The sequence below is a fragment of the Giraffa tippelskirchi genome, chromosome 1 (assembly GCF_054371585.1).
Source record: "Giraffa tippelskirchi isolate mGirTip1 chromosome 1, T2T-mGirTip1v1.2.pri, whole genome shotgun sequence".
Taxonomy (NCBI): domain Eukaryota; kingdom Metazoa; phylum Chordata; class Mammalia; order Artiodactyla; family Giraffidae; genus Giraffa; species Giraffa tippelskirchi.
This window is the reverse complement of record NC_137275.1, coordinates 18,613,037-18,629,107: the sequence shown is the minus strand read 5'-3', so window position 1 is coordinate 18,629,107 and position 16,071 is coordinate 18,613,037. Positions and strand designations below refer to the sequence as shown.

The 16,071-nt window shown below is 38.0% G+C and overlaps 1 protein-coding gene across 20 annotated transcripts in view; it reads right to left on the bottom strand.

Annotated features, from left to right (window-relative positions):
* The window catches only part of LIN54 (lin-54 DREAM MuvB core complex component), a 63,583-nt gene that overhangs the window by 22,370 nt on the left and 25,142 nt on the right, over positions 1-16,071 (bottom strand). For 13 of the 20 annotated variants that reach the window (XR_014080385.1, XR_014080342.1, XR_014080387.1 and 10 more), the window contains exon 4: positions 14,537-14,679. The exons of the other annotated variants lie outside the window; for them this stretch is intronic. Coding sequence is in view for 10 of the 13 variants with exons in the window: in XM_081583122.1 (XP_081439248.1) it covers positions 14,537-14,679 (143 nt within the window). In the remaining 3 variants the exon portion in view is untranslated. The remainder of the gene's footprint in view (positions 1-14,536; positions 14,680-16,071) is intronic. 20 annotated transcript variants of the gene reach the window in all.

The following is a 16,071-nucleotide window of genomic DNA, read 5'->3' as shown; positions in this document are numbered from 1 at the left end:
ACTCCATGTGAATGAATGTCTCTCTGAACATACCACATTAGCACAAAAATAGTTCATGTACATTCAGTGAAAATCTTCAGTTATTGCTATTCCTGATTAACACCACTGACAGTAGGGTTAAAAAGCAAATATCTTAATTTATATTCAAACTAGCTACATTTAACATGTATCAATGGTTGTCCTGAAAAACACGGACTTGATGTTTTTTTTATTTGTACTATTTTTAAGTCATTTTTATTTAAATATTAACGTAATAATTATATAGGGATAGATTTCTTTATTGTTTCCTAATTAGCAAATACCAGAAGTCCTTGCTTGATTGAAGATTTACCTTAAAGGGGGGAAAAAAAGGAATAAAATACTCTTCTTGTTCTATAAATGAAGATTCTTATTTAGTGAAGTTGGAGATAGACAGAGGGCTCAATCAATATCCAAATCCTGAATTTGTGGGGTTCCATATAAATATGTTAGCTTTTTTGGGGGGAGGGGAAGGAGTACACTTTGAAATTTGATTCTGTTTGTAAACACAGCTTAGAAACAACTGTTTGGACATATTAGCTTTGGTTCTAGTTTGTCTCAATCTTGTGCATACTCTGTCAAGCAACCTAATGCTGATACCTTTGTCTCTATCTGTGTAGCGGAGGACATTACCACTGAATGAAATTCTTATACTGCTTTGGGACACCTGCACAGATCTCATTGTTTTGAACAGATATTAAGATGCTATTTGTTTAATCTACTGCAAAATCAGAATAATACTTTCCTTAATGTTGGCTGGGTACCATTTACTAAAGTTTGCTTCTTCTTTAAACAGAAGCTCTTCAATATCAGATAATACATGAAACAATCTGCTTTTATCACGTTAATTATGAAGCCCTGAGGTAAACAAAGTTAGACAAAGGCCTTTGCTATGGGAATTCTTAGAAACTTTAATATGCCAATGAGCATGACAGATCTCCTAGATGGGTATAGTGTATGTTTGCCAAACTTATTTAAAAAACTGCCAAGACCAATGTCAAGGAGCCTACCACCTCCTATGTTTTCTTCTAGGAGTTTTATACTCTCAGGTCTTACATACAAGTCTTGAATCCACTTTGAGTTAAATTTTGTGTGTGGTACAAAAGAGTGGTTCAGTTTCATTCTTTTGCATGTTTTGCTGTCCAGGTTTCCCAATATCCACTGTATATTCTTGGCTCCTTTCTTACAAATTAATTGATTACATACACATGAGTTTATCTCTGGGCTCTCTATTCTGTCCATTGATCAATTTTTCTGTGTTTATACCAATACCACACTGTTCCGACTATTACAGTTTTATAATAAAGTTCGAAATCAGGAATTTATAGGGTTCCATCTTAATATACTTTTTAGAAATTTGTGACAGAATGTTTATAGACATTATCATGGAAAAACTATGTTTGTATTAGCCTAATTTCCAAACTTTAGGTTACTAAAATAAACCGACCAATTTGAAAGCTTTAAAATGCTTTCAAGCTATGAGAGACAAATGAGAAAATGAGAAAAGATAGATATTATAAATATCACATGACTAAAGACAGAGTCAAACCCTTGGGATGGATACTAGAACTTTTGGCACTGATGTACTGACTGGCGAAATATTACGAAAAAGATGTAAGGTGTTCATTTGCCAGTTTTTCATGGATATTAACCTAAGTTACACTTTATTCACAGTTATAGTGACAAAGATAAGAAATTTAAATGTGATGTGTTAGAATCTACGGGCGCATTCAAGGAAAGGGTCAAATGACCGTATCAGGCAAGTTTAGACAATGTGCTTTAGGAGGCAGCAGTCTTATAAAACCAGAAAGCAGGGAATTCCCTGGTGGTCCAGTGTTTAGGACTCTGTGCTTCCCTAGGTGTTGGAGCTATTTTTAAATTTTATGCCTCAAAAGACACTGTCAACAGAGTAAAAATGGTAACTCACAGAACATATAGGGAACTTCTAAAACTCACACAAATCAATTCAAAAATGGGGCAAGAATTTGAATATACATTTCTCCAAAGTATCATCACCTGGTTGTTCAGATGGTAAAGAATCTGCCTGCAGTGCAGGAAACCTGGGTTCAATCCCTAGATCAGGAAAATCCCCTGGAGAAGGAAATGGCAGGTATTTCTGCCTGGAAAATCCCATGGACAGAGGAGCCTGGTAAGCTACGGTCCATGGGATCACAAGAGTTGGACACAGCTTAGCGACTAAACCATCAGGGCATCATCAACTCAATGGACATGAGTTTGAGCAAACTCCAGGAGATAGTGAAGGACAGGAAGCCTGGCATGCTACAGTCCATTAGGTTGCAAAGAGCTGGACACGACTGAGTGACTGAACAACAAAGAAGATATACAATGACCAATAAATACGTGAAAAAATACTCGAACATCACTAATCATTAGTGAAAGATGAAAACTCCAATGATATATAACACCTCGCATACACTAGGATGGCTACTATCAGAAAAACAGTGTTGGCAAGAACACAAAGACATGAGAACCCCTGTGCATCGTTGGTGGGAACATAAAACAGTACAGTTATTGTGGAAGACAATATGGTGGTTCCTCAAGAAATTAAACATAGCACTGCCATATGATCCAGAAATTCAGCTTCTGGCTATACACTCAAAAGAATCGAAAGCAGTACATCAACATGAATTAGCCCTAGGTATACATATGTCCCCTTCCTCTTGAACCTCCCTCCCAGCTCCCACCCCATCCTACCCCTCTAGGTTGTTACAGAGCCCCTGTTTGAGTTCCCTGAGCAATACAGTAAATTTCCATTGGCTATATATTTTACATATGGTAGTGTATATGCTTCCATGCGTCTTTCTCCATTCGTCCCACCCTCTCCTTCTCCTCCATGTTCATAGCTCTGTTCTCTATGTCTGCATCTCCACTGAAAGTGAAAGTCTCTCAGTCATGTCTGACTCTTTGCAACCCCATGGACTATATAGTCCATGGAATTCTCCAGGCCAGAATACTGGAGTGGGTAGCCTTTCTCTTCTTCAGGGGATCTTCCTGACCCAGGGATCGAACCCAGGTCTCTCGCATTGCAGGCAGATTCTTTACCATCTGAGCTACAAGAGAAGCCCAAGAATACTGGATTGGGTAGCCTATCCCTTCTCCAGCAGATCTTACCAACCCAGGAATTGAATCAGGGTCTCCTGCATTGCAGGTAGATTCTTTACTAGCTGAGCTACCAGGGAATTATAATATATATAATATATAATTATAGTTATGCTGCCCTGCAAATAGGTTCATCAGTACCATCTTTCTAGATTCCATGCTGCTGCTAATGCTAAGTCGCTTCAGTTGTGTCTGACTCTATGTGACCGCACAGATGGCAGCCCACCAGGCTCCTCCGTCCCTGGGATTCTCCAGGCAAGAACACTGGAGTGGGCTGCCATTGCCTTCTATATATACACGTTAATAAATGATACTTGTTTTTCTCTTTTTTACTTCACTCTGTATAATAGGCTCTAGGTTCATACACCTCATTAGAAATGACTCAATTATCCTTCAATTAAAAATATTTTTTTAAAAAAATTCAATAAAAAAAGGACCATGTTATTAGAGAAATTTTAAAGAAATGAATTCAAAGCAGGGTCTCCAAGAGATATTTGTACACCTATGTTCATAGTAACATTAATCACAAGAGCTAAAATACGGAAACAAGCCAAGTGTCCCTCCACAAATGAATATACATACAATGAAGCATTCATTATCCAGCCTTAAAAAGGCAGGAAATTCTGACTGGTGAACCTTGAGGACACTATGCTAAGTGAAATAAGCCAATAACGAATAAAGGACAAATAATCTATAATCTCAGTTTTATGAAGTAGAGTAGCCAAAATCCCAGTGACAAAAAATAGATTAGTGGCTGCCAAGGGCTAGGGAGAGGGAATGATGGGTACAGAGCTTCAGTCTTCCAAGACGGAAAGTGCTCTGGAGATGGATGGTGGAGAAGACTGCACAACAATATGAATGCACTTAATACCACAGAACTGAACAGTTAAAAATGTATACAAAGATGGCAAATTTTATGCTGTGTGTATTTTACTACAATATAAAAATGAGACGCCCATCCTGCAAGATGTGTTATATAAATCAGGATCGAACTGGTAGAGAGGTGAATATAAATTTAACCATTCCATCACGCTTAAAAAACGAGAATAAATTTGTTCTTGTGCTTAATTTGTAATAAAAGAATATTATATGTAAAATAATTACATAAAACCAGATAATTTTTTATTGGATAAATAAAACATTGGGAGTAAGGAAGACTTACCTAAGTATAGATCAAAAACTCAAAATTCACAACTGAAGACACTATTTTGACAAATTTAATGTGCAAAATGTCTGGCAAGAATAAAAAGACGAAACCAACTGAGAAAAAGTTTTGTAACCACATTGATAACAAAGAAGTACTTTACATAATATGCTATAAGCTTGTTTTAGTTTGCAAACATCAAAAAATACAAACCACCCAAAGAGCGTAAGAGTTCAGAGGAAGAGTCCAGAAGACACACAAATATGAAGAATTTTTTAAAATACAAATCTGTTTGAGATCTTTTAATCAGTTAGGTTGGCAAACTAAAAATGACTGATAAACAAGAGAGCACAGAGGTAGACTCATACAAACAGAGCCAACTGACCTCTGACTAAGGAACAAAGGCAATTCAATGGAGAAAGGATATTTTCAACAAATGGTGCTTGGACAACAGGACATCCACACACAAAAAGTGAATTTCAACATAGATCTGATATTTTTCACATATGGATCACGGACCTCAAACTATAAAACTAAACTACAAAGCTCCTAGAAGATAACAGGAGAAAAGGGTTACCCTGGGTTTGGTGATGACTTTTTAGATACAATACCAAAAGTACAATCCATGAAAGAAAAAACTGATGAGTCAAACTTAATTAAAACTGAAAATTTCTGCTCTGTAAAAGACACTGTTAAAAAAATAAAAAGGCCAAAGACTGGAAGAAAATACCTGTAAAACACATGCTAAGGTCTAAAGTTACAGGAGTCATCTGAGTTCTATTCCAGAAATTCTCAAAACTAAATGGCATCATAGCAATGCAACCAGCAAACTCCAGGCTATGAAAAACTATAGTATGCAAACAACTTGATTTTTTTTTTTAAAGGGCAAGAGGTAAAAAGGAAGATGAGGAAAGTAAGAGAAATAGCAATCATTCACAAACTTTTCTGAATCCCAAGTTCAAGCACAGTGTAAAAATTTAGGTGACTGGGGAAATATGAATTAACTAGGTATTTAATGGTAGTAATGGAATGTGAATAAGTTAAAAGAGAAAGTGTCCCTATCTTTTATATACATAACACAATATCTACAGATAAAATGACATGATTTACTTTTTAAAAAAGTGGGAAGTGTTACAGATGATAACACATTAAGTGGATAATTCCAAAGTTGAATAAAGGGGACACAGGGGTTAATTATACTATTCTAACTTTTTAGCATATTATAAATTTCTACAGTAAAAAAGTTTTTAATAAAATTGCAACAGGACCCCACAGGCATTCAAACATCATTAATTATAAAAGCATAAAAACAAAACCAACATAGTAACATAGAAAAAAAATTCTCAGTCATTTATTCCTTCTGCCTCTTTATCCTGGCTAATGGGTGCTGATATGAGAAACATATTTATCTATGAAGTAACTTAGGCAATTGAATTAATGGGACTAGAACCTATAGTCGCCCCAACTCTAACTCTTAATCAATCTTGAAACAACCTATGTTAAAGTTTATCAGGAAAACAGATCCCTTCACTTCAAACCGGACTCACAGGACCATTCTCAAACTCATTTAAGAGACTCACAGCAAAAGCAGAAGTTATCAACTTCTGAAACCTCTGTCCCAAAACTGTTCTCTCAACTTTCCAATAATGTCATTGCTCATATCAATTCTTACCTGGATATACACAAAACAAATTCAAAATCAGTTCATGATTCATCTCTACCTGCTTTGAATCCACCACACAAACACTGCCTAAGTAATTAGAGACATTTTATAAGTCTCCATTTAATGACAAAATTAAGTCTAAATTTGCTTGATTTTGAAAATTATCCAAAATCTAACCCTATCTTTATATGTTCTCCACTCCCTGCAAAGGATTACTAATTGCAATCAGAGTAGCTGTCTTACTACTCTGTATGCATTTACAAAGAGTCCACAGAGAGTTGGACACGACTGAGCGACTGAACTGATTCATCTACTCTCACAGGTATACATATGTGTACACTGTAAGTATTTTTACCTCCTATCCTTCACTCTTGTGGCTGACATCCACTCCAATTCTACCCATTAAAAAAATCTTAGCTCAGAGATGCCTTCTCTGATCATGCCAACTGCAGCTGAATCTTCTTATATAGGAGTTCATGTCATCACTTGAGCTTTTGTAATTTTATATTTTTGTATACCATTTAAAGTCATTTCTGTCATATTCCCTCCCGCACCTCCACAGACTTTAGGTCCCACATGTCTATTTTTGCTCTGTTTCCCCAAAGAGTACAGCCCCTAACACACAGCAGGTATTGCTGATTGGAGAATGAAGGAATGCCAGGACTTCTTTTTCTTTTCTCTTTAGTTTCACTTCACCTTGTCTATACACACAACTTAGCACCTATTTCATTGTTCATTATTATTTTTACATGCATTCAACTCTGTCTGACCAACCACCGTAAGCTCTTCCATAGTTTCCACAGCCTCAGCACACAGCACACAATGACCTACTGATAGCCATTCATAAACGGAGAAGGAAAGAGTGACTGTCTGTCTGTCTATTTACTGGCTGCACCAGGCAGCACGTGGGATCTTAGTTCCCTGACCAGGAATCCAACTTGTACGTACCCTCTGCCCTGGAAGTACAGTGACTTGACCACTGCACTGCGAGGGAAGTCTCCAAGAGTGACTCATAATAACAGGAAATCTTTATTATTGCTCAGGCTTCCAGTTTCTTGCCTAATTAATGTCAACTACTTGTGTTAATATAGCACTACTTACTCTATATATGGACAATTACACAATAGACTGCTTACTGCTAACCAAAATCCGTATTTTCTTCTGCTTCCTAGGCATACAACCAAGTTACATTTCCTAGGCTCCCTTGCAGTCAAGGTAAGGCCACAAGACCTTTAGCTAGTGAAGTGAAAAATGCACCATGCATCTGGTCTGGTCCATAAAGCCTACCAACATGTACCTTTTCCCTGACTTTTCCCTGTTTCAGTTGGCTGGAATGGAGATAACCTTCAGGGAGACTGAGCACATCTTTCAGTTTATTATATCTAGCCCATTATAAATATTAGCATTTTAAAAAATAAAACTGTCACATTACTTTTTAAAATGTATTCAATGGAATCAAATCAACACAGTGATTTGATACTCACCAGTATCTATTATATTCTTTAAAATATAAATAAAGAATTCTTTAGCAGTCAGAAATTTACATTATTACTTTTCCTCTATGAACTTGTGTTTGAATTCCATATCCTCTAAAAAGTTTATTCTAGTGTAACATTTTTATCCTTGAAATTCTATTATCATAATTCTCTGAAACAAAAAGGTGTGTATAAACTGAAAATTTAAAAACATTTTGTATCACCCTGATGTTGAAGAGGGGAATGGCAACCCACTCCAGTATTCTTGCCTGGAGAATCCCATGAACAGAGGAGCATGGCGGGATACAGTCCATGGGGTTGCAAAGAGTCAGACATGACTGAGCACATACATTACCCTTTATGTAAAGCTCTACGTGTTAAATAATTTTGTCTTGACTGAGTTCATAATACAGTTATTGTATACATTGAAAACAACAAATACATTATAAATTGTGATTATTACAATATAAAAATTTTATTGGAATGCATAAGATGATGGGACTCATTTTAAAAGATTACTTCCTGTATCCATAAATGTATATTATATATCACTAGAGTGAGAGTTCAGCATCAATTCTATTCCTATTTTTAAATAAACACTGAAAAACATTATTTTGATGAATCTGTTGTTCATATATATGAACAGAAAGATATTTATTATAATAATATACATTAATACTTAGAATCCCTTCTGAGTTTTATACCCCAAATCACATTGTATTCTACCATCAAAAATTATTTCTAATGATCTGTAAACTTACTTATGTCCTCCTTCAATTTAGTAGGGAAAAAAACTGGAAACTATCTGAACTACTAGCAAAATAATTTTTAATAATCTGCAGTCATTTGTTTATCAGTTTCTAGGAAATATGACCAAAACCTACCAAATGACAGGTGTACTGTTTACCATAAGAAAAAAACATTTTTTTAATCATTAACTTCTTATGGTGGTGATAATGTTCTTTATCTTAATAGAGGATTTTTTTTGTTGCATAGATGTATACATTTTAGCTGAAAACATTTGAATGTTTAAGATTTGCATATTTGTACCTTTAAGATTTGCATATTTCAGTATATGTGAATTTTTCCTCAAAACGAAAAAGAAAACCCCCTAAACAAAGAGAATTCTAGTTAATGGTATGCTTGGAATATGGAGGAAGAAGTATACTGAATATGTGCAACTTACTTTGAAATGCATTTTAAAAATAAGATGATTAATGGAGCGAAGGATGGGTAAATAAATGATAAAGCAACTAGAGTAAAATGTTGAATCTAGAGTTTAACTATAGAAGAAGCTTTACAGAATTCTACCCAAGCTAGAAGACTCAGAAGTAGAAAGAGTTCAAGAAGTTGTACTGGTCATAGATTTCAGAGGAATAAGAAACTTTTCATTTGTACACAGCTTATGCTCTGAAATTCCTCCCCTGGGACTGAAGTACATTCTGCATCCTAAATGGCTATGTGATGATTCAATTACCAACAGATCTTCCCTGTTTGCCAAATAAGGCCAAAAAAGAGGAGCACTCCCCTGGATAGGAGAGAAAAACTGACAAGAGTGTGAATAAGGTAGATTCAAGGATGTCCAGGATAATTTCCATAGACTTTGAAAGGTAAAGAGCGGATATTTTGAAAATGTATTTGTGTTCATTATAAAGATAGTCAGGGGGGAAAAAAAAAGAACCCATCAACATCAGGTAAAGGGTGACCAGGCCTTACATTTTAAGAATATTTACTTACTCTAATACCAAATTAGTGAGAAAGAAAGGGTTTTGGGGTTTCTAACCCTTGTTTCTTTGATCCAATTTTCCAGGACCCAAGCTCTACACATCTTTACATTTTCTGAACTTCAGGGATCCAAAAATTTAACTGTCCTGCAGTCTTTCTAATCAGGTTTGTTAAGAATCAACAACCCAGCTTCAGTGCTTATGCTGTTATTCACCTTTAATAGAATAGTTTCCCCTTTCTAGATGTATAAGCTTTAAAAAAAAAAAAAGGCCCAGACGGCATTCTAAAATGAAAGCCAGACTTAAAGATAACCTGAATGCTGCAACCATCAGATAAGGACTTTAAAGTAACTGTGATCAAAGTGTTAACAAGGCCCAGTGGGAAAGGAAAACAACACGCAATGAACAGAGGGGAGTGTCAGCAGAGAGACGGAAACTATAAAAAAGAGCCAAATGAAAATGATAGAAATACGATCAACGCAATTAACAGGGATGAAGAAGTCCTTCAATGGGCCCTTAAGCAGATTCCACACAACTGAAGAAAGAATCAGTTAATTTGAAGACAGGTCAATAGAAATGACCCAAGTGAAACACAAAGAAAAAGCGAGAAGGGAGCAGAACACAGCATCCAAGAGCTTCGGAACGATCTCAGTCTAGCACTTTTGAAACCGGAGTCCTAGAATGAAGAGAAAGAAAGAATGAGGCAGAAGAAAGATTTGAAGAGACATGGTCCAAAGTTTTCCAAAAATAAAAGACAATAAACCAGAGGTCCAAGAAGCTTTAAAATTGAGATACATATACACTTTTGGCGTAGTGGTAAAGAACCCACCTGCCAATGCAAGAGAAGTAAGCGACGCAGGTTTGATCCCTGGGTCGGGAAGATCCCCTGGAGAAGGGAATGGCAACCCACTCCAGTATTCTTGCCTGGAGAATCCCAGGATTCATGGACAGAGGAGCCTGGCAGGTTACAGCCCATGGGATCACAAAGAGTTGGACATGACTGAAGTGACTTAGCATGCATGCATGCACTATAAAAAAGAAAAGAACAAGAACAAAACACACATCTGGATACACAATAGGTCTCCCCTTCCAGGCGCGATGGCACAAAGGGTGGAAGCAGAGTCCGCACTCAAGAGGTCTGCAGGGGAAACAGTGCCATCAGGAAGAGCCAGGTATCGGTTAGAGAAAAAGATAAAGAAATCTTCGGTGAAGAGGTTGAGGGTTTAGGGATTATTTTGCTTATGAACCCCAGACAGGGTATGGTGGGAAGGTTTCAAGAGTTGGGGTGGGTAGTGGGTAAGGAGACAGAAGATGCTGACGACTTCAAGGATATCAGATGTAAGAAAGGAAAGGTAATAGAGGAGTCTGGCTCTTTTGATGACAGCCAAGACCATATAAACAGGAATAAGTAATGAAAGAAGTCCTGGCAGATTGTGAGTGCTGGCAGGGAAGGAAGGATTAGGTGTTTGAGGTTTCTTTTGACCACTTTCGATTAATGGGAGCAAGGACATCTCCAGCAAATCCTGATTTTTTAGTCTTTTCTTAACTGATTGATTCTTCTTAACATTTGAAATTGTAGACCAGCATCACTCTTGAGACCATCTTCCCTTCCCACTTTTTTAAGTTTCTCACATACTACCTCTCTTATTCCTTCTCTTCCATTGGCTTCTTTCCTTCTACTCACTCTCAATATTCTGTGGTTCAGTCCTGCCTTTCTTTTCACTCCACACACAACCTCATGCTCCCTGGCTGACGTCATGCACAGTTTTAGCCACTACCTATATTCAGCTTCCTAATGGACATCCTCCTTTAGACAGGCAGTGGGCACTTCAATGACACTTCAATGACAAAAGAGCTAAACAATATCTTTTTGCCCAAACCGGCTATTCCTTCTGTATTTCCTCTCTAGGATAAAGGGATAATGGGAGTTCTCTCCTGTCTTGTGGCTCTAGTGAAACCTTCAAAGCTGAGAACAACAAATGATAAACTCTCCTATTCTCTAAAAAACACAAACCATCCATGCCAGAGTGAGTTGCTAAAAGGCAGTACCCCTATTATCCACCTGCTGCCTATCGAAAATGAAACAAAACAGACTAGAAACAGAATTGAATTCATAAACATAGATAATGCTAGGGCTTTACACCTTAGTGAGAACAAGGGCAGAAAATCTCTGGGACAGACTGGGAAACTTGACATCTCAATCTCTGGCTGGCGATATACTGAGATAAAGGAACTCTTAACCCCATTTGGGTCTAGCCACCAGAAGAACCTGACATACATCCCCAGGAATTTAGGCCTTATGTGAACATGGGTCCCAGCCTATAAAAAGCAAGAGGTTAGATGGAGGGACTTCCCTGGTGGTGCAGTAGATAAGAATCTGCCTGCCAGTGCAGGGGATATGGGTTCGATCCCTGGTCCCGGAAGATCCCTCATGCCTCAGCACAACTAAGTCCAAAAGCCACAACTACTGAGCTCATGAGCTCCAACTACTGAAGCCTGTGTGCCCAGAGTCTGTGCTCTGCAACAAGAGAAGCAACAGCAATGAGAAGTCCGCTCACCACGGTGAAGAATAGTCTCCGCTCACCATAGTTAGAGAAAGCTCACAAGCACAGCCAAAAGTAAAATCAATAAATAAATAAGTAATTTTTTAAAAAGAGGTTGGAAGGAGCGTCAAAACAGCAGAGCAAGGACACAGAGGACCGCAGTTAGACGAGCTACGCTTCTACCACCGGGTTCTACAGGTTTCCCATTAGCCAAAGAGATGCTATGGAAGGGATAAAGCATTTGCTAGGCCAAAGACATGTGCCATCTTGAGGAAGGATCCTCAGCAGCAACAGGCTGTAGATGGACTACAGGAGGAAGAGAGAGCGAGAACACTGCCAAAGGCAGTTGGAACCTGGGCAACGTGGGCACGCCACGGGGCCTGCAGAAACCATCCTAAACGCACAACTCTAAAGGGCACACTTGGACACCTGCCACACAGAGGGTACCGGCAGCTGGACTACAACAGTCCCAGTCTCGTAAAACCTTGTCCTTTCTCGTCTTATCTTCCTGCCAATCAGAAGCCAAACGCAGAAAGAGGGAGGAAGCAGAAGAGTGAAGTAAAACACAATACCCCTCCACTGCGTGGACCCTGAGTCATGATTAGGTATAAGTTACCTCCATTCAACTGGATGTAAGATTTGGAGTAGACTTTTCATACCTTTGAATTTAATCATCGCAATAAGGCTCATTCTTATAGCAAAAATGATGTCTTGTCAAAGAGGAAGATTCAACAGGGCTAAAGTCAAGGATAAAAGGAAAACAAAGCAAGTTCTTACTTGTATGCTATCAGATGCAGCCCATATACCAGTCCACAGTGCCACCACCACTCTGTTACTCAAGTTAGGAATCCAGGACTCATCTCCCAGAGTCTCCCTCTTCCGAACACCCTGGCATCTGGTCACTATGTCTTAAACACATCTCTTCTCCCTGGCCCTTCAGCTACTAATCTAGCTCGAATCTGAAGTACTATAATAATCTAATTTAATGATTCTCTACCCTGGCCTACATTTTATTATTATTTTTTTTAATTTGAGTATAATTGCTTTACAATGTTGTGTGGTCTACACCTTAAAATTTTTAAATATTAAATTTAATACCTAGGCTCCAGCCTAGAGACTGATTTAAATGGGATCTGATAGAGGCCAGACATGAGGTTTTCCAAGAGGTCCCCAGGTGCTTCGCAAGTGCAGCCAAGATTGAGAATAACTAACCTAACTGGTCTCTTCTAGAATCCAGGCTTACCTTCCTCCAAACTATCTTTCATTATGCTACAAGAGTCATCTTTTTAAAAATGCAAATTTCATATTATCCCACAGCAGTTGTTTTCAATCTAGGCTGCCTCTTTAGAATCACGTAGTGTAAAAATTCCTGATACCAGGCCTAACTCCAGACCAATTAAAACAGAGGCCCTGGAGATAAGAACAAGACCTTGGTATTTATCAGAGCTCCCCAGATGACTCTAATGTGCAGACAAGGTTGAGAATCATTGTCCTAAAAGCAGGAAGTCACAGTGAGTCTTTAAGAACAGTAAAATCCAAACTCTCCTGAGGGTAGTGAAACCTTGCTTCTAACCTTAGCACCCTCAGCTTTCACACTACCAAAGCAATGTAGCTCCCTACACTACATTTATACATGGGCCATGCTTTTATGCTTTCGTGTAAAGAATTACCTCAATTCATCCACAGCCAAGGCCCAAACCACCTTTAAGGTTAAGACCTTTCAGGAACAGCAGCCTTTGTACAAAAACCCCTGACACATACAGTGAGGCTCATCAATCCACTTGTAACCGTGACAATCCTGTAGAGTAATTTTTAACTTTTAAGTCTAACTTGCCTACTGAACTACTTGAAACTTAAAGCTTATCTACGTTTTCATGCCTAGAGTATCACTACGAAGAACACACAGTGAGCACTCAAAATTTCTGTTAAATTCATTCCATTTAAGTAAATAATTATCTATATTATTATGCAGGTAGGAGATCATTTTAATAAACTGTAATAGACACCATATTTATACCTTATAGTCAAGTCTTACTGAAACAGAAGCCAACAGTTAGACTTTTTAAACATGTAAGGCAAACATTTAATGTTCGTTCTATTCATGAATAGAGTAACAAGTTAAGGGAAAAGGCAGGTACAAATGGTAGTGTGTTTCCAGAATCCCAAGGGTGGCACCTTACAGAATAGATTCCTGGCTCTTCCCTTGAACATATCCATTCAAATATACTTTTTTCAAAATGCTGTGCTGTATAATGACATCTGTACGTTTTAGGAAAGTAAGCTAAGACTACCTACTTCACCTAAAACAATAGGTACTTCACAGTTAAAATGAAAACAAATTATGACAAGTTTTCAAATGCTTTGAATGAACTGTGTTAACCCAGTAATATGGTAACCAGCATTTGATGGCAATTTCTAGTACTCTGGGTGCTCTGTTACCCAGCAAAATCTCAGCTCTCTATAAAATCAAGGACAGCTTAAGCAGAAGACATCAATATCCTATTTTCAAAAAACTTGCATTTAGCATTTTATAGTCACTATGTATGTGACTGACCCAAAGAAAATAATTGTGCACAAATATAAACTGAACAGGAATCACATAACTTACATAAAATACTTCATTCAAAAGATTTATGTTGTACCCACATTCACATGGGCCAGGGAAATCATCTTAGCATGCAAAATGACTCCTGTGTTACTATGCGTTTAGGGTTAAGTTTTTTATCTGTCACACATTCTTGATTACTAAACCTGGTATTCACCAAATATCTATTAATTGTTTGGGAATATAAATAAAGTCATTATCCACAATACTTGGCATTTGTGGCTAATTCTTTTTTTTTTTTTACCTTATTTGGCGATTTCAAAGGTGAGATGGCTATTTTATTTGGTGTCTGTGTTGTAGAATTTAAAGTTGATCCAATAACACCACTTTCAGATATTGTTATGGTCTTTGATGGAGTCCCCGGAGTAGACTGTGAAAGAACCCTACCTGCAAATGAGAGGCAGCACATCAGTTTGACTTTTTTCAATAATCGTATAAAAACGAATGTGGTGATGATTTACACCCACTGCAGTACATATGCTCAATACTTCACAGGTAGCCACATATGAACTGAAACACATAAGGAGGTCTAATGAACCATGGTGAACCTAATGAGCTATGATGAACCTAGACAGAAAGAAACAAAACAATGCTTCTTAGTAACACTTAGCATCTTAATACCACCTTATGAAAGTCCACAAAAACACCTCTGCTCACATTCTCATCAAAACTGTTTTGTGGGGTTTTTTTGCCCGCTCTGGGGATCTCAGTTCTTCAGCCAGGGACTGAAGCCACACCCTTGCAGTGAAAGCACTGAGCCCCAACCACTGGACCACCAGAGAAGGGCCTCATCAATACTATTACATGATACCTATCAGAAAATGGGCTCAGAACAAGTACGCAATATGTCCTGTGTAAGGCAGCTCCCAAAGTAGGTACGTGAATCCAAGCCTTAAAGCTTCAGTCTCTGTTCTCTACCTCAGCTTCTTCCTGTTTGAACTTAAACCTCAGCATACGATCTAAGTTCACGTCTATAAAAGACATTGCTGGGCTAACTTGAACCGTCTGGAAACATACTTCCAGAACAACACAGAAAAACTACACTGTTTCTGGATGGCTAACGGAACTGGAAATCAGATGATGAGGAGTTGAAATATTAGGAATTTTTATCCTAGGTAGGAGAGGATTACAAAGACATGACAACTCCTCCAAATTTCTGAAAGACTGGGCAATGGTGCCATTCACCCTTCTGGTGCCCCCACCATTCTGGGCACACAGTAGGACTGCCCTTCCTAACCCCACCTCTTCCCTGTGGTGAGATTAGGGCCATATGACTAGTTCTGACCAACAGATTGTGAGCAGAAGTGATGTGTATCATTTACTGCCTATGCAAGACCTTCCCAGGCTCTCTCTTCTTCCACAGCTGAGATGGTGGTTCCTCTGTCAGCCTGGGTCCTAGAGTGACCATGATGACAAAAGACCCACCCCTTTATAACCCACAACAGACATGTAGATAACCCCAAAGTAAAAATCTAAAATAAAACTTCTTTTCTGAGATTTAGACTGTTTATTATGGCAGAAAAACCAAGGTTATCCTGACTGATCCAGGCTGTCAGGTTGAAAGATCAGAACGACCTGTTATCTATGAGTTGCATAGCACTAATATATAGGAACAGAAAATTTTCAGCTTATCATAAGGAAGAACTTTCAACAAAAATTTCCAGTTGAAATGACTCTTTTAATATGAGTGAGCTCCTACTCACTGAAGGTCTATGAAACAGATGCTGGATAACTGCATGCAATGGCTAAAGAGGAAACTCAAGCACTCAAGAAATAGAG